This window comes from Coptis chinensis, chromosome 3 (assembly GCF_015680905.1).
Source record: "Coptis chinensis isolate HL-2020 chromosome 3, ASM1568090v1, whole genome shotgun sequence".
Lineage (NCBI taxonomy): Eukaryota > Viridiplantae > Streptophyta > Magnoliopsida > Ranunculales > Ranunculaceae > Coptis > Coptis chinensis.
In genome coordinates this window covers 76054063-76081585 of record NC_141458.1, presented here as the reverse complement: position 1 = coordinate 76081585, position 27523 = coordinate 76054063, and the positions used below count along the sequence as shown (strand labels likewise).

Genomic DNA, 27523 nt, shown 5'->3' with positions numbered 1-27523 from the left:
ACAGAGTACATGGATCATGAGTTTACGTTAGAATACAACTCAAATATTGGTACGGTAAAATAGTGGAGTCAACTCTAAAGCAAGGGAAATCCCAATTTCATTTTGGGTTTTTGAATGCGCAATATATAGTAACACAGTGCATGTAGATAAAAATTGCTTCGTGTCCCTCCTTCTCAAGCAACTTTGCATTGAGATTTACTCTACCGTGACATCTTTCTTAATGAATCCCCTGTGAACGAAATAAGTAGTAATAACTTCTTCTTTGTGTTATCCTGATTTTGTTCGATTTTTCATTCACCTACATCATGTTTAAAAGTTTAATATAAGTATACAACATACATCTTACCCCATATTTAAAACTCGCCTCAAGTCAACTAATTTCCTTTTTCTTTTTGCCTCCTTCCATTTCCTATTAAACTGAACTATATGGAGTCTACACTCTAGATATAGTAGTGCATATGAAAATAGAAATTGAGAATTAGTCACCTGTTAGCGTCTAACAAATCCTACCTATACACTTATACATAGTCTATATTTCTTTTGGTCCTACATCTCATTTGTGGTATGCGTGTCCCTTGTAGACCAATTTCCTAAAACATAAACCTACATATATGTTTTGAGAGTGTTTACTACCACAATGTTTTTTTCTCTAGTGATTATTTACTGCTAAGTACTTTACGTATTCTACATAATTATCTAACTGGTCTATAATGCATCCAACTATCCATTTAATAAAAGAGTTCAAGAATATGTAACGATCCAAATTGTGATTAAGCATCAACTCTCTAAGCAAGTTGATTGAAAGTTGTTGGCAAAAAATGATATTGAATAAAAGTTGAGATTGATGTATAAACTATCAGCCAGAATCATCAAAACATGTTAAGAGTTAGCACCACATTTACAATTTCAGGTTCCACTATCTCTTTTAATAACTTGTAACTTTAAAGCACGTAAGAAGCGGAAGTCACTCTACTGCTCCCATAAGTGTAGTTTGATTTGAAGTGTCGCAACGTCGGAGAAGAAGGTAACCATCCAAAATTTGCAATTACAAACAATAATCATAGTCACCATCTATCAAGTTCTCCGAAGACACAAACACATGAAGAAGCTCGAGCTGTATACGATCTGATCTGATATCTTAACCAAACTTGCTAAATTTTTTTTTTTTTTTTTTTTTTTTTTTTTTCGGTATTGAATAATGATGGAAGTATATTGACTCCTCTTGGTGAGGTTTAAGAGAACTTGGTAATACGGAGAATAATGATGGAAGTATATTGACTTCTTTTTGTGAGGTTAAAGAGAACTTGGTAATAGGGATAAGCTTTCCTTTCTAGTTTGAGACGCAAGGTTTTTCCTAAATTTTGTAATTAGTTTAAGTGTTGTGAAAATATTAGAGTCTTTGTGAAGGCTCTAAAAAATAGAGCCAAGAGGGTATAACTATAATATATATCTATTAAGTATTAAGTATAACCATCCACTAAGTAGTAGAAGCCCTCAAAGCTTGCATAATTTATGTACATAGGTTTTATCACTTGGTTGTTTTGGGCTGACGGATTTTGTTATTGATTTCTCTCGATCTATATCAAGTTACCAACTTGTGTTTAAGTGTTATATTCATGTGCTTCATACTATGTTGGATGAAACCGAGCTTTATTTTGGCTTTTAGGCTTTTAGCTCAAATTACATCCAAAGCTGAGATGAAACTCAGGTGGATGGTTAAAACTTCCGTGTGATGGGTTAGATTTGGAGTCAACTCAATAGCAACCCATCTATACATCTAGCTTGGGCCCAAAATGAGCCTATAAAAACTGTAAGATAAAGCTAACACAAAATACAAATTTCTTATACAACCCATATTGTAGCGTTCACAGACATGTACTAAATTTGGTTGCTCTATCAATGTCTTGGTCATTCCGTTCCACACTAAGACCAAACAATGAGTCATAAACCTAGAAGCTAAACTGATCCAAGAAAAAGATAATAAATGTCCAACAAAGAAGCTGTCAATCTCTTATTTGTCTGATTTTCCTTAATGTCAAATAAGACATTAGTCAAAGTGTTTAGCAAATATTGGAGACTCTGTGAAGGCTCAAAAAATAGAGCCTAGAGGATATAGCTATAATATATATCTAAAGTTCTCTCTCCCAATTAAAAAAACACGAATTTTTAAAACTTAATTAAAACAATTTGTTAGAAAATTAAAACGGATTAACAGCTAAAACGGTAGTCCCAAATTTCTAAAAAAAAACTAAATATTTTCAAAAAAGCTAGCGCGTATGCACGAGCCTACAAATTAGTATTTTATTATTTCTTCATTTGTACCGAGCAAAAAAAACAAAAAACAAAAAAAAATATATTTCTTCTTCTTTTTTGTACTCCTTGGTCATTAACTCATTTTAATAAGCTTCCGAACACAGATGGTTACCCCATTGAACAATCCAACAGACTGTTCTCTTAGTTTGTAGATGGTAACAACAGGAGAAATAATAACTAGTGTCCAAATGTTACAGCCGCCATAAAACAAAAAAACCCTTACTACAGGACTAGGTGCCATAATAGTACAATACAAAAGACTATCTATGAGGTCTAGGTTGAATCCTTGTACTCCATCATCAACAGATACATACAAACCAGTAAACCAACATTTGAAGATTAGTCTCCCATAGTTGATGTGAACAAAGACCTGGAGGAAGGACATCCCAGGTTGTTCGGTCCAAACAACCAAATCTAATACAAAGATTGCTTTTCAACTAGATCTTTGTAATCGTCAGATACAAAAGAATGCACCTTGAGTTTGCCCTTTGCTGGTGATGCATACTTGTATGCAATTACAGACGGTAGACCTGCAATAAGACACAGTAATTAACACTTGTACAACAGATCTTATGGAGATATGGTGTGTGTTGTGCCAAGTCTCCATATCCAAGCAAATGAAAGGGGTATATGTGATTCCAGTAGGCCATATTCAGCCAGTATAACATAATAGTCTTCTTCTCGGGTGAATAACGTATGTTTTAGAAAGTATAATAACACTTACGGAACTCAACAATTTTCCAAAATTAAAACTAAAGCACCCTTTAAATCCCACCTTAGATTAGGGAGAGACATGGTATAAAATCATTTTTAGCTCTCTTTACATGTCAAAATATCACGGCATTCCATAATTCATGGACTTAGCAATTGACTTTCAGAAATTCCATGAAATCAGCAGACGCTCTTTAATCTGAATATATAGACTTTAAATTAGTTTACTTGTATCCATTACCTACCGTGACGCAAATCTGTGATAAGAGTGTACTTGTATCCAATTACAAGTCGTAGACCCGTAAGAAATGTACTTTGTCCGTTTGAGTCTTCTTATTTCAGCACTCCTACTTGGTCAAATTTTTCCTAATTGTTGCTTCTTATTCCTTCTTTTCCTGGTCCGATCATTTGGGGAGCTAAAGTCCCTACGAAGATTTTTTCATTTCGACCGCTTCTTTGGAGCGGGTTCTTCCCAGTGATTATCTTAGGAAGCATAAAAAATATACTGTTAATTATTTTCAATTCTCTAGGAAGAACGGCGAATTTGTAAATCATGTTTTGTTAGGGTGTTCTTTTCTTGGAGCATTTCAGTGGTCTAAGACTTTTATAGAATTTAGGAGCGTTCCTTTTGAAGGTAGAATAGGGTTTTGTATTTGGAAGTAGAATGAGTGGTTTTCAAGTTAGCTTCCTGTGGCTATGTTTTGCTTTTTTTTCCCTGTTTTCTCACTCTTGTAATATTCTATTAGTAAGCTTTCTCGGCCTATTTCTATATTCACAAGTAATGGAATTCAACTCTACCGAGGAAGAAAAAAAATGGAAGAGAGGAAAAAGCATAAATTATGTAAGCACAAAAGATAGTAAGGGACGGACTCCGGAGTCCGGACTCCAAGATGTGTCTAGCACAACATGCGTCCTTTTGAAACATTTCATGTAGGAAACACCGACTACAAGATCAATATTGTCCCCACATCCGAAACGTGTCAAACACTCGGAGAAAAATGCCCTAATTTTTGCAAACACAGAAACTCCGCTGACACCTCTGGGACAATTCTAGGAGATTTTGGGACACAATTAACATGGTCAGGACAGTGATCTGTGCTCAAGTCGATTTTTACAACTTAAACTCAACAAATCTTCATTCTCAATATGAGCAAAGAAGGAAACGACATAAATAGGAAAAAAGCATAGAGGAAGAGCAAAATGGAGGAATATAAAGCATTGAAAATTGGGAATACTTCAGGGTCTTTGTTACAACTTACAAGATATAGACTGCGGAGAATATTTGAATTATTGATATGAGTTATGAATTTATAATAAGGATGTATATTAACAACTAATAGAAAAAGAGGAAGTATTGTTCGAGTATATTTTCTTGGTCGACTTGCATGTAACTATGTAAGTTATAAATTTCATTAATGGTGTTTTTGACTAGAGACACATCTTTTACGATGCATCCAGATGAGGATCATTAAAGACCGACAATTTAATATTGTAACTTTCCCCTACAGAAATAAGAAAAAAAAATCAAGAAGCATAGACTATATGCCACGTAACATAGACGATAGAATGATCAATGATGAAGGTGGGTGTACTACAAAAACACCTATGGAGCATCTGATCACCGTAATCTACCTGCTTTGGTCTTCTAGCAACTCGTTTCAAAGGGTTCACAATTCCAAAGTCACGAAGTTTAAATTTCCAATCGCTACTCAATCTCAAACCATCTCTTTAAAAAGTGCCTATTTGCTTGAGGAAGGCAGAACTATGAATGCAAATGTATTCTTGTGCTTGCTTTGGCAATCAAGGTAATGCATGAGTTACCGAATCCCTTGCTTTTCAGGTTGAATGATTCCCAAAAAATATTGGCGCGTGAGTCACAGTTCATGTAACTATATTTTGTCAGTGAATCTAAGCTATCTACACTATGGAACCCATTTACCATAATAAAAACAAAATAAAATGATTTTATAGTGGCAATACTAAGTTTTCAATTGGGTTCATTAAGCCTCAAATTGGTAAACCAGGTAAAAACTTCAGATCAATTGAAATAATCAAACAAATGAGAATCTAGGCCTTGCTTATATAAAAAGAGATTTGCTCAAGTAAAGCAATCAAATGAAGGCACTTACTTTCATGTACTCTTCCATACACAACTCGTTCCCCTCTCCAGTATTCCAATGGTCTCATTATATTTCTAGTGGTTCGTCTCACACCGCCTTGCCATTTGGTACCAGCACCTGAATATAGGAAATGGAGCATCCAAGTCAGTCTAACATAACTACCAATGGTTACAATGGGATGCATTCGCCATGTTTGCTATACTACCTGCAAGGCTTCTGCGTGAAACTATTTTACTTTCTCTTCCACTCCGTTTAGGTGCTTTTTGTTTAATTCGAACATTCAATGATTCTCCAGGAGGTTGCTGATGTGTCTGTCCACCACCAGACTACATATGATGTAAATATGTGAGTATCATTGCCAAAATCAGACAAATAAAACATGCACAACAAAGTTATAGCGCAATCAGACATATTTTAGCTTATTTGAACGGAATAATCTTATTTGAGCTAAAATCAGACAAAGATAAAACATGCAATAAGCTTATTTGAGCTTATTTGATAAAAGCACAACAAAAACTGTTACGCCTGTCTTCACATATTTGAATGGAAGCAATGACCATGAGATGTAGAACACATTGATGCTGAAACGATGACATTAACAATGACATCGTGCTAGCATCATCATATGGAAGTGCTGATGTCATGATACTCCAGCAAGTCCAGAAATTCTCTTTTACTAAAAGGGTTTCGATTTTCAACTCTGTGTTAGTTTTTAGAAGTCCTGGATCGCTTACAAGTTAACTTTTGTTTTACGTTCCCTATTTCTTTTAGGTTTCCTATTTAATTTAGAAGTCCTAGTTCTAGTAGTATTTCGGTTTCTTAAAGTCCTTATTTTGTGTTTTGCTACTATTACAAAGTCGCCCTTTAGGTATATTAGATACCTTAGAGGACAAGTAAGTCATATCTGGGAAGGTTTCTAATTTGTAATCAAGGATTCATCTAATAAAGACTCCTAGAACAAAAATTGCATTCAACTTATCATTTATTAGACAAATTGACTTATTTTGCTTCTTTAATTTTGTTCTTTATCACCTAGATGTGATCTCTCTTCCTAGTTGAAGATTAAATCCGCTTATGCATGTGGTCACCATGGTGTAAATCATATCATCTTAGAAAATCTCACAAGCTTTTCTACTGCTCTAGGGAAAAAAAGTAAACAAGAGTCCAAATGACAAACAGATATCAAGGATGACCAACTCATCAAACCACTTCTAGATTTTGAAAAAGTAGGATCAAATAAATGCCCTACTCCAACGGTACTGTGAGCTGGTTGAGATTCATTTCTCATCGAGACATTGACAATATCGAGCAAAAAAAGACTTTGCTGGACTTGAAGGAAATAATTGCTAATCTGGTTTGTAATTCATGTGGAGAGAGACCCATTCAGAATCAGATTTATCAGCTCAATTTTGAGAAATTATCGCATAGCATTTACAAATTACCCTGTTGAATCAAACTGAAAGTATTTTCTAAATTTTAGACGCACTTAACATCTGTGTTTTTTTTTTTTTTTTATTGGCAAGCCTGTTTTAAATGAGATCAGTACATTCACAAATGATTCATATATTCAATTTACAAATAGATATATAAGAAAAGGTATCAATCAATTATAAATACTTTCAATTATCATTTCTATCATCTGCCTATAGGTTTCTAATAATGTTGGCATCGTTGAAACTGACAACAGAAGATCGTTCGAATGATACCTATAGGAACGAGGCTAACTTTCACAAGTGTTAGTATTCAAGGTGTGGTCTATTTATTTGGATTGGTATTATATTAATCATAAACTTCATTTACAGATCAAAAAAAATGTGGTCTATTTCAAGTTCAATAAGATATTATCAGAAATTTCACATTTTTATGAGATCTCATATAGTAAAAGAAGGATGTCAACCTCAATATTCTGCTCAGGAATTCCGACTGCATTGTCTGAATGTACATGTCCTTCATTATCCGCATCTATGGTATCACCTGAAACATCTGTTAACTATTTTAGTTAAGATTTATGGCCAGGATTTTTTTTTTTTTGGGGGGGGGAGAGATTTTAAAAAGCACCTCCGTTTATATATACTTTTAAAAATAAAATAAAAACGACTGAGTCTTCTAAGGCAGCTCATTGAAGGGTAATTAGACCCCCTCACCCAAGTGTACAATGCACTGATTCCACGCCATAGGAATATGCACCAAAAAAATTTGACACAAAAAGTAACAGAATTCCATCATATCTATGTCCATCGCCCCATTCTTTCCCAATAAAATGGAATCACATTAAAAATCTATTAACACACCATAGTCCGTCCGTCATTCCTCTAATATCCTCCACTTCCTCTCAAATTTGACCTTTGAGAGAACAGTCCACTAGTCCATATATAAATGTAACCACAAGCCAATACCAATCCTCTCTCCATCCATTTATACCATAAAGAACCTCCCATGTCTCTACCACTTTATCCCAGCTAAAAATAGACCTTGGCACCCTACTTCTAAGAAAATAGACGAGTAACAATTGTTGTCACTCTCCCCACCATACACCTATTTGAGCTTTAGGTGCGTTTGGAAACTATGAGAATTCTCACCATAACCAAATTTGGTGAGATTTCAAATTCTAATGTGTGTTTGGATGCCTATAACAGCCATATCAATCATTAAGTATCAAGTAAACTGGGATTGCATCACCTAGCACACACATATCGACATTAATGTGCTAGACAATTGAGATGTATTAGTCCAAAATACAGTAGCAGTCGATCACAAAGATAAGGGCCTGAATAAGATTCCAATGCCAAACAAATACCAACTGAATGTGAGAATTCAATTAGCTATTCAAAAAACGAAACCTAATTAGCTCAATGCCATCAGCATTCAACACCGAACAAGTGATGCCAATTTGTATGTCTTTTGAATTATCTGACTTCAGAGGAGTGGCCCACCAAGCATACAAATATTGTTAGAATTATGAAATATGCAATACTTTTTTCCTTGCGCCTGATCTGATGGTTATGAAGCACCAGTCAATCAGACATTTTGTCAGCGTATATGTCTGTTTGTGTGCGTGTACTCATTTTCCAAGCAGCATAATCTGGTCAGATTTTATGTGCATAATTTTTCACAGAAAAATAATCCAAGAAAAGAAAAGAAAAAAATAGGCATGATTGCCCAATAGCCTCACAAAAGTGCATGAGACCTTAGGCAATGTTTCAGATGGGAAAATTCGACCAAATATAGAGACCAAGAAAGGGAGCCTGAATTAGATTACCCTAGATTACCCAACTAACTCGAATGAATGCCACTTGGAAAATGTCATTAAGGTCAACTTATGTAATTTGTAGTACGAAATTTTTTCAAGCTCGAATGAAAAAAAAAAACTTACCCAACTGACTTTCAGGACCATGCACATTTTTCATTGTCAACCCTTCACAACCATCTTCTGCCACTATAGAACCCACAGTTTCCTGCTGCTGCATGCCATCAACCTGGTTAACACATAAAACCACACAAACTTCAACTATAAGCACAAATGAATTTAGCTTTTATTGATGAAATAAAACTCATAAAGCAGTACGGAACAGAGCATCTATCCACAAAATTTATTATTCCAACCTAGGTTACATTGACACGCCGTATCGGACACGGATACGAATTGTCGGACACAGCAAAATATCAAAATTTGAGGTAAATTACATGCAATATGTGTCCGACACAGACACGTATCCGACACGAATTTTTTTCAAAATATGGTGTGTCCATATAACCTAGATTCCAACAAATCCAATGTCGTTTGCACGTCTAAGGAAAGCTTACCACTCCAAGATAGTTGGGTAGTGACCAAAGGGGTGAGAAGAATAACATTTCGCAATTTTGCCAACTAGGTGTAAATTCAGACAAAATGCACTTTCCAACCATATAGAGTGCTCTCCCATGAGTGATCTGCACTATCGATTTTGTTACTTGGCCCAGCCCTAAGTTCATTATTTCATACACAATAAGGCTAATGCCAATTGCGTGAGAACACCACAAGTCTGTTTAAGACTCTAACAATTTGGAATTTTCAGAATGAATTAAATTCTGCCGTACATCTGAGGGAACCATCTAAACAACATCCAATATACATATCTTACCATGATTTCAATCACTATATTATTTTTTCAATAATATAACACATCCAATATACATATCTTACCATGATTCCAATCGTTATATAGTTTCCATAATATGATTTACACATCTACAAATTAAATGTCTTTTAGCAAAAATCTAACAAGACTCAAAAAATATAATTAACAACAAATATTAGTTATACGAGTAGAAGTTATATCCATGTTACACATAGGTTCCCTGAAAGCTCTCTGTGTACTAGAGATTTTCACGTTGGACGCTCTCGCTTCCGATATTGCTCTTACACTCACTTGACATTTTGGTTTCTTAGGTACTCACCCAAACAAAGAAAGAAGAACAACAAATAAAATTAACGATACCGATAGTAACAAAGTAACAAACCCATCAACAAAAAGACAACTCCTTACCGAAATTGAGTTAGTATCAAAATATGTATCTGTACTCACTTCGTCCTCCAAGTGACCATCGCATCCATTTAAACTATAATCCATGTGATTAGTATGTTTACTCGAGCTGCCATCCAGGGGATCAAGTGAATGGGACGAGTCCTCTGTCCTCAACTTATCTAAAACTATTGTACTCCCAGCGGGGCTCTTCTCTTTACCAACTGGTTCAGGCTGTTGCATGCCATCAACCTGAATGACACGTTGAAAAATGAACTTTAACTGTTGAGATTGCAAGATCAAGCTAGTATTGAGAAATATAAACATGGTCACCTCATCCTCCAAGTCACGATCACATCCATTTACAGTAAGATTCACGTTGTCGTTAATTCTACTTGAGTTGTGCTCCACCTGATCAAGAGCATGAACTGAATCCTCTGTAGCCAGCTTATCTAAGACCATATTACTATCAGTTGGGTTCTCCTTAATCATCGACTCAAACTTGCCAGAAAAACTCAATGCACTCCTATTAACCTCTGCCGATTTAGAAGTTGAATCAACATGAGGGGAAGGAGCTCCATTTTCAATGCCATTAGCACGGGTAGAATCTCCAACAGGTGATCTGTCACTCTCACTAAACAAGAATGGGTCGCTTGGTCGATCTCTCTGAGATACATGCCTTGATAGCATAGAAAATGAAGAAAATGGACTCTTTGGTGGGGTTGGAGAGTCGTTATGCGTTTCTACAGATCCTTTATCTTTTGACTTCTTTGTCACATTATCTGCGTAGGATGATGACTTTCTTGGTCTGGGCACGTGCTCGAGCGGTAGCCTAACATCAGTTTTACGAACACTACCCAGCTCAGGAAGGCAGAAATTGTCCACATTTACTGGTCTGATATGTAATCGCTCCTGCAAAAGTTTAACAGCTCCATCTCCTTCCATACAATCAGTAGATAGAAGCTCATCTAAGATACCATCCAATTTATTCTTTTCTTCAGCTACTGAATCTGTCCAAAATAAATTGCTCATTTCAGAACACAGTGCCAAATCCAAGATTATGCAAGAGAGATAAAATCAAAAGAAAATGGTAATTAAAAAAGAAAAATGTTTTCCTTGAATGGCATCGATGCATCCATCAACAACTGCCTCCTTCTCTTGTGATGCTCCATGCATATCTGTAGTCTCTAGGTTCACAACACTGTAAGACTGACTGTGAATATCTACGTATGATTCTTGAGAGTGGACACTTGACACATCAAAATCAGCAACTACTGAGGAATACTGATGTTTATAACCAACTTTTTTCCTGGAAATTAAATTCAACAATTAAATTAAGATACTAGAAAAACTATCAACAAGTGGAGTGACTAATATACATCTACTGAGAACCAAAGGATAAGGAATACCGATCAAGCCCCAAAATTCCAGGTCTACGTCTTCGTGCTTCTATAGACGGCTTATGCTGAGTTGTATCACTGTAAGTTTCACCCCTTAGTTTCTTTAACTCTTTTTCAGCCTCTATTATTGAATCACAACAGATAAGAATGCAATTATTTGACATGTACAACTAACGGATAACAACAAAGGAAAACTTACTCTCTTGCGTTTCAAAAGCCGCAAAGAATTCCTCCGGGTCTTTCAATTCATCAAGGTTTAAATTCATACCTTGTCCGCCCACAGACGATTGGCTGCCACAAACAGTAAGTTAAATTACAAAATAAGTTTAAACATTTCATATAAAAACAAAATTTCAATCTGACATACCTTGTATTTGCATTTGGCTTAAAAGAAAAGCGGGCCCGTTTACGACCAAGACCAGGTCTTCTTTCTTGAGGAACACAATCCTTATTCCTCGGTGGGATATCTCGGTCTTTCATTCTTTGGAGGGATAGCTCTGCTGAATTATTACGATTAAGAACAGCTTTTGCCTGTTCCGATAAATTACTTTAACTCTTCACTGCCTAGAATTAAATAAATAATAAACCAAATGTAGTAAGTATTGACTCAAAATAAATACTGTTACCAAATCTTGGAGGATGTGGTTCGGTATACAAACTCCGCCACTACTTTTCAATTCCTTGAACGTTCGATTCAGTAGAGACACTGTTGTGGAGTAATCGTGCAATGGGTCGACTAGATCCTGTGATTGTAGGGCTACCGCCATTTCTTACTCCTCAAAAATATATTTTAATAAAATATGTAAACCCTAAGAGAGAGAAAAGAGCGGGAGCAGCAGATTTAACTTTCATCATGTTAACACGTGTCTACGCCTACCATCACGTTGACATTTTTTTCTTTAAACTATAGGGCCAATTTCGTAATTTTAATCAAATGCGGGGGCATTTTGGTAATTTTGGAATCCAAATCGCATAAATTTCCTCTTCACCCTTCATATCATACTTATTTACATTCGATCCTTTCAATATGTGATTGTTATAAGAGAAAATAATTATAGGTAAAACCGGAAACTGGCCCTGTAGATGTGTGTGACTTCTTCAAATAGAATGGTTAGGTAAACAGTGCCAATTTCCCATTATACCCCTATCCAATTTCAAATATTACAATATTATTAAAAAGATAATTGTGCAATAATATAGGTGAGGGAGGGATATAATTGGCATTTGACCAGTAAAATTCACGTGTTCTTTCTTGATTTACCACATTGCTTCTATGTTATCAATTAATTACAAACCAAAGTCTAGGGTGCGCCTGCTACACCATAGCTGTGGTGCGCAGCCTTCTAAGCCACATGTACTACAAGGGTAAAACCGGAACAATGAGTGAACAAGTTGTCAAACAAGTTAACGAAAAATTCGAAAAATAAATAACAAGAAAAAAAGTTTTCATATTCTACTTTAGCACTAGTTTCGTTCTCCCTCCGATCAAACCGAAAATCCAACCGTAGCGCTAGTTTCCTATTCCACTTTAGCGCTATAATTTCAATGTCATTCTCTGATCAATTTTTCTTCTTCTCCAATCTCTAATTCCAATCATCAAGTTTTAGTGGTTCACTAGTAGGGACTAGAGTTTTAAGAGGGCACGATCCTGGTTCATATTGAAATCGACAGGTATTAGATTTTTCTTCTTTCTTATTGGTTTCAAATTTGTTTGTTTTAAATCGGCAGACCTAATTTTTTATTTTATTTGTTTTTAGCATTTCAATATAGTATATAGTATTTATTTGGGTTTCTTCATGGTGATCTGTGTATTTGACGTTTATGCGCAAATTAATATTTAAGTAATGTCATAATCTCGGTATAAACACGAGTTATAGTATAAATGAATCTGGACACACATTGAGAAGAAATCAATATCAATCAATGTACATAGCTTATTGGATATTGCATTAATAACTACTGCTTGTATGCATAGGTTAAGACACTAACTATGAGTGGATGTAGAAAGAAATGTTTAGGTCTATTGGATGTCAATTGGAAACTTGTGTGCACGCTATATTTGTAATCTCCTCTTCCTCTTAGCCAATGGTAGACGCCTAGACGAAGGAGAATGGAGTAATGGGATGACATTACTGTCAGAGAAACAGTGTTCTCAAATGATTTGTAATTGAAATTAATAATGTAATGCGTGTTAGTAATTGAAATTGTCTCGACAATGTTTGAATCAGCAAACTAACTTTGTACTAAAGGCTGAGTTGGCCAATGGTAGACGCCTAAACGAAGGAGGATGGAGTCGTGGGATGACATTTATGACAGAGAAACAATGTTCTTAGATGATTTGTAATTGAAATTATGAATGTAATGCGTGTTAGTAATATAAATTGTCTCGGTAATGTTTGAATTAGCAAACTAACTTTGTACTAAAGGTTGAGTTGTTACGCCTTGTTTTTTATATTACTTTTATATTATTAGTAAACTAATAATATGTGTATGTTCAGTAATAATTTTTGTTCGTTATTTTTCGGTTCATATATACTTTTATCCATTATTCTTGTCATATATTAGTTGATTACGTGTACAGTTGTTGGTTTGGTATTGTAAATACATATGAAGGTTGTTTGTCATTATTAATCTGTTTCTATATCAGCTTGCATATAAGGTTGATCATGATATCTTTTTGCAATTTGTTTAATAAATGTTTTTTAGCTTTTTCATTCAGTTTTTCCACTACTACTCTCCTCTACCCACAACACCAACGTACCATTCCTGGTTGTTTGCTCTTCCTCTCACAGGTGTTAATTTCGATAATTGATTTTGATATTTGTGAGTTAGATTTATTTATTTAATTTTACTAGGGTTTGATTTTGTTGTAAGTCATAAAAGTATGGCCGAGGAAAACATAATCCCCCCCCCCCCAACTTTTAAGATGTTATTGTCCTCTTGACGCGTCATGTTTACATGTATCAAAAATCAACGACAATCCAAGTCGACAGTACTATAACTGCCCCAATTGGATGAGCTATTTTTGTTTATTGTTACTAATTTGAATTATTGAAAAATTATATATTGGATTATAACTGGTGATTTTAACATATAATTTGGGTTATTTTAGAAACATAGGATGCTGAAATCTTCAAATAAATCCCAAAAATCAAGTTGTGATTTTTTCATATGGGCTGACAAAGCCATGTTATGTCCGTGTGGAGGTGGTCTTTGTAAGCTATTTAATTTGGTGTGGTTGGGAATGAAAAAAACAAAAAATGGCGATATTGTATTTGCCCGAGATCAGTTGTGTATGACAAAATTGTAAGGAATAAATTGTGTATCGTTTTATTTTTATTTCTTATTAAGCATGTTATCTAATTGGGTTGTAACTTCCAACATTTAACTATAAGATCGATTAAAATGTTGTGGGTTTGTCTATTGGTTTGATAGTAGAACACCAACCTTAGAACAAAGTTCCAGTTATACTTATGAAAGATGTTAACAAGGGTCCAGCTGTACATCTGAAAGGGAGTGAAAGGCGTCTACGTATTCGTGTAGCGATCAATTCTACGGTATAGAACACCTTGGCTGCTGAACTTTCAACACATATACTTAGAATCTTGGCACGTATTAATTGGAACTTGACATTTTTTCTTTAAAGTTAAATATTGTAATTTTAATAAAATACAGGGGCAGTTTGGTAAATTGAAATATGGGGCATAAAAAAAATATGGTGGATACACGTGTTGCATTGCCAGGTGGCACAATCTAGATACCCGACCCGACCCAGCAAAACAATCCACATTCCACAATCACCACATCAAACTCTATTATGTTTTTCCGACTAGTGGGATTCAATAAAATAATTAAAAATAATAATGGTTGATCCAGTTGGAAAAAGAAATCTACCATCATGGGTGGCTTCTAGAGATAATAATAAAACTACTACTACTACAAGTAGGGATACACGTGTTGATACATTTAGCTTCTCGAAACTACTGGTAATTATGAATTATTTTTGAAGCCTGGAATTATTTTTATTATTTATGAGTTGTATTTAGTTTTCTATAAAAAAATGTGTAGGTTGGAGTGGTGTTTGTGTTGTCGGGGTTTGCATTTATCTATCAATAATCTGTTTTAAAAACTACGCAGGTGATACTTCAATAGCATCAATTGGTAAACGTTTTATCCTTCCATCAACATTATATTTACAGGAGTCCCTAGATACATGATACGTACAAACCTACCAAGATGTTATTGCCATATGTAGATGGGCAGGACCACCTGATCTTTTTATAACTGTGAATTGCAATCCAAATTGGAATTAAATTATTAGTTTTCTACAAAAAGACCCTGGACTATTGCCTAATGATGTTCCTAATGTTGTATGTCGAGTATTCAAAATGAAGTTGGAGTGGATCATGAAAATATTGCATTATGGAAATCATTTCGGCATAGTGATTGCAGGTTGTAATCACATACATTTTTGTTATATAATAGATCATGTCCAGCATGACTATAAATTGAAGTAGAGCAAAATTCTGCAATACGTTAAACAATAGTTAATAATTTTTTCATAAATGTGAAATTCATGTTTGTTGTTAGCTGTAAAATGTAAATTTATGTGTTTAAACCTCCTATATTTAAACAGGTGAGAACACTTACACATTTGTCATAAGTCTTTTATATTACAAACGAATAGGAATATATATTTTTTACTTATTGATAAGATTATATGCCTTTATATATATATATATATATATATATATATATATATAAAGGCATATGATCTTATATATACGGTTTGTCTAGGGTGCCACTCTTAGAGTGCCACCCTTATCTCACTCTCCTCTTGAGCCGTCGGATCCACCTCAAGATCTCATGATCTAACACTTCAAATTCTAACCAATCAAGTGGGGGTAAAAACGTCTTTTCTTTCTCATCTTCTCAAAAAAAGAAAAGAAAAACAGATCTACCAAAAAAAGAGAGGGATCGACTAATCTGAGGGATCTACAAAAACAACCAACCTGACTTTGCTTTTGGAGTGTCGTTACATCTCATCTTCTCAAAAACAAAAGAAAAAAAACCAGATCTACAAATATAAATCAGTTCCTTAAGCTTTCCACCCCGGAATTGTTATTAAGGTTTGGTCGTGGATTTGTTTAGTACCGGTTATTAATCTTTGGTGTTGTGGTGGTATTCAAGCAAGCAAGAATACATATATTGCTTTGTCAGATTTGATTTCCATCTCGTGCGACTCTTCTTTTGCTGCATGCCTTCACTGGGTATGTGAACTTACTGGTCTAATTCACCACATCTAATTTAAGAAATGTTTTCCGCTTATGTTGTTGGGTTCTAAAAGGTTATTTTTTGTTACAGGTGTATATTTGGTGGCTCAATACGCTGCTTGAAATCAAAAGGATAGAAGCTGCTGTCTCGATACTTCCTTTTCCTCGATAGCATTTCATATATCTTTAACTTATATTAAACTGAACCTTATTCGTAAATAAAATTAAACCAAGAATATTCTTTTTGTTTTAAGAATGAAAATTTGCTTATGAAGTGGATGTGATTTAACTTGCATCTATGTCATATGACTAGAAGCAACAACCAATAACCGATATAAATATTGGATTCGAGCATTTTGCTTCTTCAGATTATTTGGAAGATCCAAATGCAATATGACTAGAAGCAACAACTAACCTATCCAATATCCTTGAATACTTTCGACACCACCCTTATTTGTATTAGCTTTAGAGTCGCTTTTAATTAAGCTGCAATTGTGCGCCTACTCTTATGCTTAGCGGTTCAAGGAGCTAAATGTGTTTAATTAGGTGTTGGTGCAAGTCCATTCAAGGAGCTAAATGTGTTTAATTAGGTGTTAGCATATTTGATGAACTCTGCCGAGTTCGGTGAATTCTGTCGAGTTTTGAACTCTCGCCGAGTTCGGTGAATTCGTCGAGTTTTGAACTTCGCCGAGTTCGAACTGGGTGAATTCTGTCGAGTTCTGAAAAGTTTGAATTTCGCCGAAAATTCGGTGAACTCGGTGAACTCGTCGAGTTTTGAATTCGCCGAGTTCTAAATTCTGGTCAAAAGTTCGATGAACTGAACTCTGTCGAGTTTTGAATTTCGCCGAGTTCGTGAACTTCCGTCGAGTTTTGAATTCTCGTCGAGTTCTAAAAACTCTGTGAACTTTAGTTTTGAATTCTATCGAGTTTTGAATTCATCGTTAGTTGAACTTGTTTTTGAATTTTGAGTTTTGAATTTCGATGAACCGTCGAGTTTTAAATTCGCCGAGTTCGGTGAATTAAATTGAAGAGTTTTGAACTCTGTCGAGTTTTAAATTTTGAATTCCGAGTTCTGAATTCTGCCGAAGTTTTAAATTTCGCCGAGTTTTGAATTCGCGAGTTTTAAATTTCTAAATTTTTTGAATTTGAAGTTCGGAATGAATTCTGTCGAGTTTTGAATTTTCGAGTTTTGAACTCGCCGAGTTCTAAATTTCGCCGAGTTTTGAAAGTTCGATTTGAACTCTGCCGAGTTTTGAATTTCGCCGAGTTTTGAACTCGTCGAGTTCTAAATTGAACTCGTCGAGTTTTGAACTCGGCCGAGTTTTGAATTGTCCGAGTTTTGAACTCTCGTCGAGTTCGTGAACTCGTCGAGTTTTGAATTCTGTCGAGTTCGGTGAACTCTAAATCGCCGAAATTTCGAACTCTGTCGAAGTTTTGAATTCTGTCGAGTTCGGTGAACTCGTCGAGTTTTGAACTCGGCGAAGTTCGTGAACTCTCGTTCTAAATTAATTGCATAAGTAGCATATTTGGTTAACTCGTCGAGTTTTGAACTCGGTCGAGTTTTTGAACTGTTTGTTTATTTAAGTTATTTACACTATTTATGTACATTGGGATTTTTGACCGCTTAAGTTATTTATATTTTTAATTTTTTCGATTTATAGAAATGGAGACAGAGACATCAATGTTATGTTTATCCAAGTTCAAAATAAATAAATCATTAAATCAAACAATGAAGTTATGAACTTATTGTCTCTCCTGTTGATATCACTAGATTTTTATTTGAGGCCATATCGACCGAGTAATTTGCTTGATTCAAAATAAATATATAGCTCTGCTTCAGGTAACTGTTCTATCTTTCTATCTTCTTTTTTATTATATATATATATATTGTTATGTTTGATTCAATTCTTTTGAATTCTAGACACCCATTTTGTACTTTCCTGTTGATATCACCCATTCTCATTGATATCACCCATTCTTAAAATGAAGTTAAGAATGCATGAAAACCAAAATAAAGTTGAACCTAGCTAGTGGTCATCCATCTAACACAAGTTTCACAAGATTTCGAAAGTATAACAAAATTTATATTTTTTCAAGTATAGCGAGATATATATAGATATCGTTCCGTAAGATCCACATCAAATGATATCGAAGTTTTGCATTCACCAAACTCGGAAGGATAAATCGGTTGATAATCGAGAAGTGAAGTTAGACAAGCTCTTTGTGACACCATTTAGAATGGTGTAATAGGAAGTAAATACAAGCACAAACTAAGAGAAAACAAAGAACTCATTTGCCCTATGGAAATCCACCAAAGGGATAAGAGTTGTGTTACTAGAACTCACCACTCTATGGAATCCACCAAAGAGATAAGAGTTGTTTCACCAAGAAGAACCACTTCTTCTCAATAAAAGTCCTATATCTTCATTCAAATACTGCTCTACTTCCATTACAAGTCTTAGAGAATTTATAGCTAAATACAAACTTCGGATCTTGAAGAGACAAGCATTAAAACTATTCCTGATTTTCTTCTAAGTTCAAAGTCAAACTTGAATCTGAACAGGACGTTTCTCCATACATAACACACACCACTAGAAAGCTCATGAAGTCTAGTTTCCAACCAAATTTACTGTTTCGCAAAACAAAGGTTTCTAGAGAAAGTTATGATCATTTTGTCGTATGTTGTCAAACCGACTGCCAATCCAAATTAGACTTATTTGGGCTATATCTTGGACTTTCGATTGAATGTTTAGGTCATCACTTTGGCTTATCGCGAGGAGTCAATCCTGCTACTTGGGCGTTCTTCCTTCTCGAACGGTGAATAAAGCTAGGTACTACGAAAGTACAACAAACCCTTATGTGAACTAATGACCAATTCATTGTCCTAAATCAAGCCAAAGCGCCTCGTGCTTTATATACAACCAATATACTTAGATGCTTATTGTGTTTTGAGTTAACCGATCGGCACCAATACATAGTAAATCGAACACTTCAACGTCGATAAACTCTCAAAGGTAACTAATCGGTTACTACTCTTCAAATTCTCATCGATTACTAGTTTATGGTACCGATCTCGATCAACTAAATTAAATCTTTAAGTTGTACAAAGTCACAAACCTTATTCGAAATATTTCTCAAAAAGCTAACCAATCCAAAGTCTAAATCTTCCAACAAAGATGCGATCAAGAGAAATGTAGAAACGATACCAAATTCAACATAGAGTTCATACAGATCGATCAAAGGTGAAAAGATGACAAGACACCACTTGAGCACTAATTCGACATCACATATATTATTTATTTGGGATATTTTTAGTAATGTAGGGTAGCATTCTAGCAAAGCGCACTGACAGTTATAGGCTGGCATTCATGGCAGAGGAAGGATATCATAGAACAGCATCCTTTTCACACACCAAATGTAAACACTCATTCTTTTATGTTAGTACATTATTAGTAAAGAAAACGTTTGTTAAGCAAAGTAGATTTAGGTAACTCACACATAGAGAACAAGAGAAATCCAATAGCAGATCCAACTAAGCAAACACCCCAAAAATCACTACACCATAATAGGATATTTGCAACACAGACCTTTTTTGCTTTGCAACGGTTATTTACCGTTAGCAAATTGCCAACGCTATATAAGCGTTAGTAATGTTGTTAAGTGTTGCTTTAATTAGGGTGAATTTCAGGAATTTATTTCCAACGCTTAAAAATCGTTTGAGAAGTGTTACAAATCAAAATTTTGAAAATTTCGCGAAATAGGAAACCAAAAAAAATCGCGCTCTATTATTTCGGTCGAAATATAAAAGATAACTTTAGTCTCTCTCTTCTCTCTCTCTCACCGCCGCTACACTAGGTCTCCTCCCTCTTTCTCACTGCCGGTGCCCTTTTCTCTCTGTCTCTCTCGCTCACTTCAATTATTGAGTACCATGAAGAAGAAGAAACCTTATATTTACACAGATCTGGTTTTCATTTTGTGTGTTAAACCGATCTAACTCACCATGGTTGCTGCTAATGCTCCCATCACTATGAAAGAGGCGTTAACTGTAAGTCACCAATATTACTGATTTGATGTGATCTATTAAGTTTCAATATCGATTTGATTGATTAAAGTTTCAAATTACTTTTCAAGAATAGGGAAACATCCAATTGAAGTTCCAACCACCGTTACACTTACACTAGAAGGCCAATCTTTGAATGTTAAGGGTCCACTGGGAGAGCTCTCGAGGTCTTACCCCCGTGAAGTGAAGCTTGAGAGGCTTGAGTCTGGGCAGATAAAGGTCAGTAAGGCAATGGATACTAGAAGAGCGAACCAGATGCATGGGCTTTTCAGGTATACACTACTACACCATTTCACGATTATTTATTGCTAAAAGAAAGTGTATTAATTGTGATTGGGATTGTTCCAGCTTTCAATCTTACGTTATATCATAAGTTGCTACAACTTTATATCTCAGCATGAATGTTTTTAGTTTTTTATGGACCTCCCTTGAACTTAGGTTTCAATTTTTGGGTGAGTTATGTCAACCATGTTGGTTCATACTCTGAAAACCTTAGTTCCATACTTGGAAACGTGCTCTCCAAAATGTGAAGAGATTGAAGACTAGTGTTCTATTATGATAACTTATTTTTGGTAATTTGGTGACCCCTTAACACTTGGGCATCTACCAAAGTGATGGAATACATCAAAGCACAAATTGGTACTAGGTGCTTGTGTTGAGAAGAGACAGTTTTCCTTTACAAAGCCAATTAACATAATCTCATATGCGGCGTCAGTATGAACTTTTATGATATAGGCTCATAAAACCAACTTAAATAATTAGTTTGACTCTGGTCTGAAAACTGAAGCTTCAATTTGCCATTTAACTTTTGTCTACACTTACCATTTTCCTATTTGTGTGCGTCATAGATATGTAGAATAAAACAGCCAAAGATGTGTATCATGGTGCAAAAGAGTAATTTAGCATGCATTACGAAAAATAATTTAACATGTGAGATTTTTCAATATTTTTGGTAACTATTTATCTTTGGACGTTTGAATGTCAATTTGTTTTAATTATTGATTTATTATTATTATTAAGTTTCTTCTAAATTTATCTCACTAACCAACTGATTTTTATCATATTTTGTTTTATTAATTTTGGTAGGAACAATAGCTTCTGTATCACCTGATATGGCTATTTAAAAGCAAACTACACGACCAAATCAGTTTTTTTCTTAGTAAACTTAAGCCCAAATCAGTTTTTCAATATCGATTTGATTGATTAAAGTCAAGAAAAGTTTCAAATTACTGATAGATCGATTTGATGTGATCTATTAGTCTTCAGATCTGTTGGATCTGAACCATTGAATGTTGAGCTGATTATGTTTTTATGTGATTTGTAGTTGCCTAGTATTGGAATCATTAAAGCCTAATATGGTGTACTTGCTAGGAGAACAGTTAGTTAATGAAGAAGGAGTTGGTTCACTGGTTTGGGGAGGTGTTGATTTGTCTACTCCGGAAGCTATATCTGGGATTTTTAATAGCACATTGGCAACTACTGTAAGTGTTTGTTACTTGGATTGTTAACTACTTATATAGTGCATGTATTGTACTTTGGCTTGCTTTGGCTATTTGTGTGAATTTACACCCTGAGAGAGACCTTAATGCACATAGCCAGCATTGGAAAAACATTTTTGTTTGTTGCTTTGGCTTAGGGTTTACAGTATGAGTTAGCATCTTTTGCACTACTGTTATCGTTTTAACCACGGTGAAGCTATTTGTAGTTTTATTAAGTCTTTTCACTTAACTAGAAAGGTGCATGCTTCCAGAAAGTGAAACTAGGACAATCTATCGTTTCTAATTTGCTAACTTCATTCTTGTTCTCATTGTCTTCGCTTGTACTAATGTACGTTAACAGTCACACTTGACCAACTAATGCTTGTGAGAGACGGACACCTGTGTCGTCGCTTGCAAATGCAATCCCGGCCAATTGCATGAGCTCTTACATTTCTGTCCTTAATTATATATTTATATTCAAAATTCTTCCATAATCAAGATTTTCATTGTAATGTACATGTCTTCATATCCACTGTTTTTTCATTCTGAAAAAGAAACTTGAAAATTTCTCAATCACAATGATTATCCTATATTCCTAGATAGGGGACTAAAAGATGGTCGAAAAACCCAAGTTGAATTTCTGTGGACAAAAGTAAATAATGCTAACGACGAAATCACGCCTCTATATTATGCAATATCATTTGCTCGTCTGTGATGCAATTGATATTGACAACCTCATTTCCCCCTTTTCACCAAGTTGAAGGTGCATTTAACTGTGAGCTCCCTGTAAAGGTACCAACTACCAACTCAATGCAACATAAATCTATAATACTTTACATAGATCCTTGTCACGGTTCGTTAATTAGATAACAGAAGAAAACATATACTCAGAGTGAAGCTTCGTTCTGTAATTCTAAAATAAAGAATGAGTAGTTCATACACTCGGTAAAGTGAACTCCCCATTTTAAATTAAACAAGTGCAAGTCTTCAAGAATTCAATACATCGCTTGGGGGAATACTAAAAACTTCAAGAAACTATATTACTCCTTCTTTGAGCCCTAGCTTGTTCTGCTCCTTCGTTGGCTAGGTCTAGTTCTGTCAAGATCGCATTCTGTTCCGCTAAATAGTCCCTGAACTCCACTCCACACACGGCTTGAAGGAGTATGCTAGCTGCAGGGCTTTCTACTCTTGCTAAGACGACTGCTGTAGGGGTTGCCTCAACTTCCATCGGCTATTCTTGGATCTTTCAGTGTCTCTTTCTTGCGTATCTTTTCCGCGATCGTTAATCCGTATTATATAAGATGATTTGATATAACGCCTTTTCATTTCTTTCTCAATGAAAATGAAACATTGATGAGGCCATAACTGAAATATTGATCGAGCAGGAAAATTTTAGGTAGATTTACTCGCTCAACTGAAAGGGCAAGGCTAGCTCCTCAGCTCAGAACAAAGGCAAGAGCTGCCCACCAGAGAGCTAGAGGTTTTGTTTACCAAAATTCGAGCTGCGCCTCCCAAGACATCAGTCCCCCGCCCCTTCGGACACTCCCGACTTACCCTTGTTCATAAGACTAAAACAAGAAAAATAGATTCTACTAATAGCAGCAAGGATTTAGCTCCTACTCTAAAGACCAAGAGCTACACCAGATATATGACAGAAATGGATAGCTTAAGTGCCATGTTCCTACAAGCAGGATCCCCCTACCGTGAGGGTCCTGATCTTGCTCGTTTCTTTTAGTGTATAATGATCACTGAACATCAGCCATTGAAGGAGGATAAGCCAAGCATGTCTAGATTTGCATGTCATAGGCCTGCACAAGAGTGCCGAAGTCTTACAAGTCCGGTAGCTCCCGGATGACTGCTTACGCTTCCTCCCAAACAACCTAATGGGTAAGCTCTAAAACAGCAGATGTCCGAGATCCGACCGGTGACTGACAACGCCATCCGTTGTCTAGTAATCAAGCCGGACTGCTTATCTCCAACCGTCGACCGACCGAAAACTTAAATCGATAGACCCATCCATCATTTCCTCCCTCCTTTCCCGATAGGATGTTCATGGGTCGGTAATAAAGTAAGTCAACACGTCGAAATTGAATTCTTTACACGAAGTCTTCTTTCTATAGATGGAGTGCGAGCAAGTCTAGTGAAAGAGCATAAAGAAGGTGTTCAAATCCTACCTACATGAGGTTTTTCACCAGGAAGGTTGGGAGTTAGGTAGGTGTTTATAGTGCGATTTGCAGAGCACATCGAGAGGAGTCGTCTTCAAGGGATGAAAGGTGTGCTGGTTTGCTCCGTTATCTAAATATTAGATGAATGGTAAGACCACAGCTGCTGAAGATCAATTTACCTAGTTTTGGAATCGTGATGATGAAGCAAGTCTTTCAGAGAAAATATATCAATATATGTAGTGAGATAATGAGATGAGTTAAATTTTCAGCATATTGGGGTGTGGGGCCTTTTGTTGAACAAGTTGACAAACTTATAAGCATGATGGACGTTCCTTTTGTTTCTACTGTTTTTTATTTTATTTAATTATTTAAATGAGGGTATCTGGCCTTGCAAGAGTCCTTTACTTTTTCTACAGCTATGGTGGCCGTAAGTTTGAGCACGTTCTGAAGCATGGATTGAGAAATGATCTCTATGTTGTCACCTTGGGGTGGTTTGTTGACAGTGTTAGAAAGAATGGTGAGTCCAAACAGCTTTTGGTATCAGTTTAGTTGTAACTTTAGAGAGCTCATTTATTATTGCTTGTATGTCTAGAATTTCTATAAAAATTTAGCTTCTATTGAGGGGAGAAGTTTTTATATAGACGTGTGAGTGTGTGCTAGTTATCTTTTAGCGAATGAACTCATTGGGATATTTCTGCAGTGAGATTGAGAGAATCACTTTACTGTGTTAAAAGTGCCGAGGAAAATGGTCTAAACACGAAGTCGAATCGCCTGGTCAGGGTAAATGATACTGAGAATTCTTGTCTTCCTGTTGGATTGCGTGAAGATAACAAACACTCCAACAGGACTCAGCAAGCACAGCTATCTGGAAAAGAGTCTGGGACAAGGGCAGATTGGGTTCTCTCCGTCAAGTCCATATACGTGGATTCAGAAATTTCTATTTGCACACGGAGTGAGATTTCTATTAGGGGAAACGTGACTAGGAAGGAAACCGAAATTATAGAAAGTCTCCAATTGTAGAAGCCGTTCGGAGTTAGGACTCAGTATGGCTCGAACAAACCGACACAAAAGAGGAAAACTAGTAGTCCCTCCCCTCTATAAATACATCACCCCTTCAGGGTCTCTCTCCTATAAATCAGTCTACAGATCTCTGTACATTGATTCCTGTGTTGTTGTTTCTTGAGATTTTTTTGTTTTTCTTCTACAAAGATGTCTACTGCTAGCTTAACTTGCTTGCACTTACGCTTGCATGCTCCTCCACCTAATTTAGGGAATCCCTGTCACGGTAACTTTCTCTCTCACCCCTTAAAAGTTTTAATTGTAGTCTGGTAGATTTGTAAGTTAGGCTTTGTTACTTGACACTACTTCACAGGCAGCAGAGATGATTACGCTCTGAACTAGTTTTGGTTTCTTTGATTTATCTGTTTACAGGCAGAAAAGATAGTAGCAGTGGTGAAAGCTGCTAATGTGCAAGTTGAGGCCTATTGGCCAGGTCTATTTGCTAAGCTTGTCCAGAAGAAGAACATTGAGGATATGATTATGAATGGTAGCTCTGGTGGTGGCGGTGCTCCTGTTGCCATTGCTGCATCTGTTGCTGTTGCTGTTGCTGCTCCAGAAGCTGAGGAAAGGAAGGAAGAGCCAACGGAGGAAAGTGATGACCTAATCACCACTTCTCGATATTTTTCATAAACTTGGAGCTCCATTCCCTTCCAGTATATGTGATTCCACAATTTTGCAAGTTTAGGTTTTTGATTAAGTGTTGTTATTTGTTTAAACGAGAAATTAGTCTTTGGATTTCAGTGCTAGCGTGTTTTGTTTTGCGCGAGGTTATTGTTATACATACTCTACTCTGAATTAATTGTTGAGATTTTACAAGTTGTTGAGATTTTATAGCTTGTGGTATTGAATCTTTATCTGAACGTACCTTGATGGTTCGTACATATGTGACGAGACAAGAGAATGTCTCTGTATTGGTCTATATCCTTAATCTTTTAGGTAAAGTTTGTGGTATTTTCTTTTTATTTATAATTTTATAGAGCTATTTAATTGCTTGTGTTTATTTTACTTGTCAAATGGTATGAAAAAGCATTGGTATTTTTCTTTGTTTCTATATGAAACCAGGAGGTGCAGGTTTATGGCAAGAAAAAAATAAAAATAATTTTTTTTACAATATCAACACATTAGTAACGGTTGTAAACCGTTGCAAAGCAAAAAATAAATATTAAAGTATCATCAATAATCGTTACAAATCAAACTACGCAACGCTTTTTAACCGTTAGTAATAGTCACTCTGCAACGGTTAATAACCGTTGGAAAATTTCTTTTGCAACGCTTTTTAACCGTTAGTAATTGTCACTCTGCAACGGTTAATAACCGTTGGAAAATTTCGTTTGCAACGCTTTTTAACCGTTGCAAATATTTCCAACACTTTACCGACGCCCTATTTGCAACGCTTAAAAAGCGTTGCGAAAATTATTCGCAACGGTTTTTTGCCGTTGCAAATAGCCTGTTATGGTGTAGTGAATCTTATCCACACAATACAATATTGATACATAATATCCCACTATTTAGCAACAAAGTCGCGAGAAAATTGAGTTTTCCAAAGTCAGAGCTAAATACACTAATTAATAGAAGAGTTATTCAGTTTTTTTTCTCTTTTGTGTGTGTATGTGTATCACTAGATTTTTATTTGAGGCCATATCGACTAGAGTACTGCTTGCTTGATTCAAAATAAATATATAGCTCTGTTTCAGGTAACTGTTATATCTTTCTATCTTTTTTTTTTTTTTTTTTTTATATATATAATGTTATGTTTGATTCAATTTAGTTTTTGAGTTAGAGACTTAAGATCGAAAGTATCGGCAGTTGTTCCCTTTGATTAGGGGTGGTCATCGAGTCGAGCGAAATTGTATTGGCATGCTCGATTCGGCTCGTGAGTTTTCGAGTCGAGTTCGAGCCGAGGTCAAACTCAATGTCGAGCTCCACTTTGTGCTCAAACTCGACTCGATTTGAATTATAATTAGCTCGAGCTCGAGCTCGACTCATTTTACAAAACGAGCTCGAGTGAAGCTCGACCGCCGAGCTTCGAGACTTCGTGAGGTCATGAGCTTGCATCTAGAAACAGTGGCATATATACTCAAAATTGTTGAATAAACCCCATTTTTGTATGATTTAAGTACAAAAATTCCAAAAAACGTAACCAAGGTCTGATTCTAAGTCACAGTTAGAACTGGTGCTTACACCGAAGCAGTTGTCGTTGCCTTAAAGTTACTTAACTACAAGTAAAGAGAGAGTCCCCGGGGAACTTGATGAGGATTATATTAAACTTTAGCCGGGTCTTGCGGATATACCGGCATCGCGGGGATGAAAACAAAAGAGGGGAAAGAGCCGCCTTACTCGGGTGAGCGCCAAGCCTTAGTAAAACAAGATGTGATTTGATCTCAACCTCGATCTCTATAGTTACTCATCACACTACAAAAAGACCAATCTCTTGTTACTAAT

General features: G+C 35.7%; 2 protein-coding genes across 11 annotated transcripts; one reads left to right on the top strand and one right to left on the bottom strand.

Annotated features, from left to right (window-relative positions):
* Positions 1–2337: 2337 nt before the first annotated feature.
* CENP-C (centromere protein C) lies at positions 2338–11925 on the bottom strand. 5 transcript variants are annotated; one of them, XM_086602691.1, is made up of 12 exons: positions 11673–11925; positions 11414–11577; positions 11246–11337; positions 11056–11167; positions 10764–10955; positions 9980–10658; positions 9710–9898; positions 8518–8620; positions 7042–7127; positions 5350–5470; positions 5154–5261; positions 2338–2843 (listed from the first exon to the last, which is right to left on the bottom strand). In XM_086602691.1, exons 1-12 carry the CDS (start codon positions 11811–11813, stop codon positions 2728–2730), a joined length of 2103 nt encoding a protein of 700 aa, XP_086458817.1. In that variant the 5' UTR covers positions 11814–11925; the 3' UTR covers positions 2338–2727. The 5 variants fall into 5 exon arrangements, with proteins under 5 accessions (XP_086458817.1, XP_086458818.1, XP_086458815.1 ...); XM_086602692.1 differs by having other exon boundaries at positions 7042–7118; XM_086602689.1 differs by having other exon boundaries at positions 9671–9898; positions 11673–11924.
* Positions 11926–20123: 8198 nt separating this feature from the next.
* On the top strand, positions 20124–26032 carry LOC147510849 (AT-rich interactive domain-containing protein 4-like). Of its 6 annotated transcripts, none has more exons than XR_015219043.1 (6): positions 20131–20364; positions 20456–20651; positions 21759–21860; positions 24439–24539; positions 24723–25307; positions 25454–26032. XR_015219043.1 is itself a non-coding variant. In XM_086602683.1 (4 exons), the coding sequence occupies exons 2-4, from the start codon at positions 20611–20613 to the stop codon at positions 25709–25711; spliced, it is 456 nt and encodes a 151-aa protein (XP_086458809.1). In that variant the 5' UTR covers positions 20131–20364; positions 20451–20610; the 3' UTR covers positions 25712–26032. The 6 variants fall into 6 exon arrangements, 4 of the variants coding, with proteins under 4 accessions (XP_086458810.1, XP_086458809.1, XP_086458811.1 ...); XR_015219042.1 differs by having other exon boundaries at positions 21704–21860; XM_086602683.1 differs by lacking the exons at positions 24439–24539; positions 24723–25307 and having other exon boundaries at positions 20451–20651; positions 21704–21860.
* The last annotated feature ends 1491 nt before the right edge of the window (positions 26033–27523 follow it).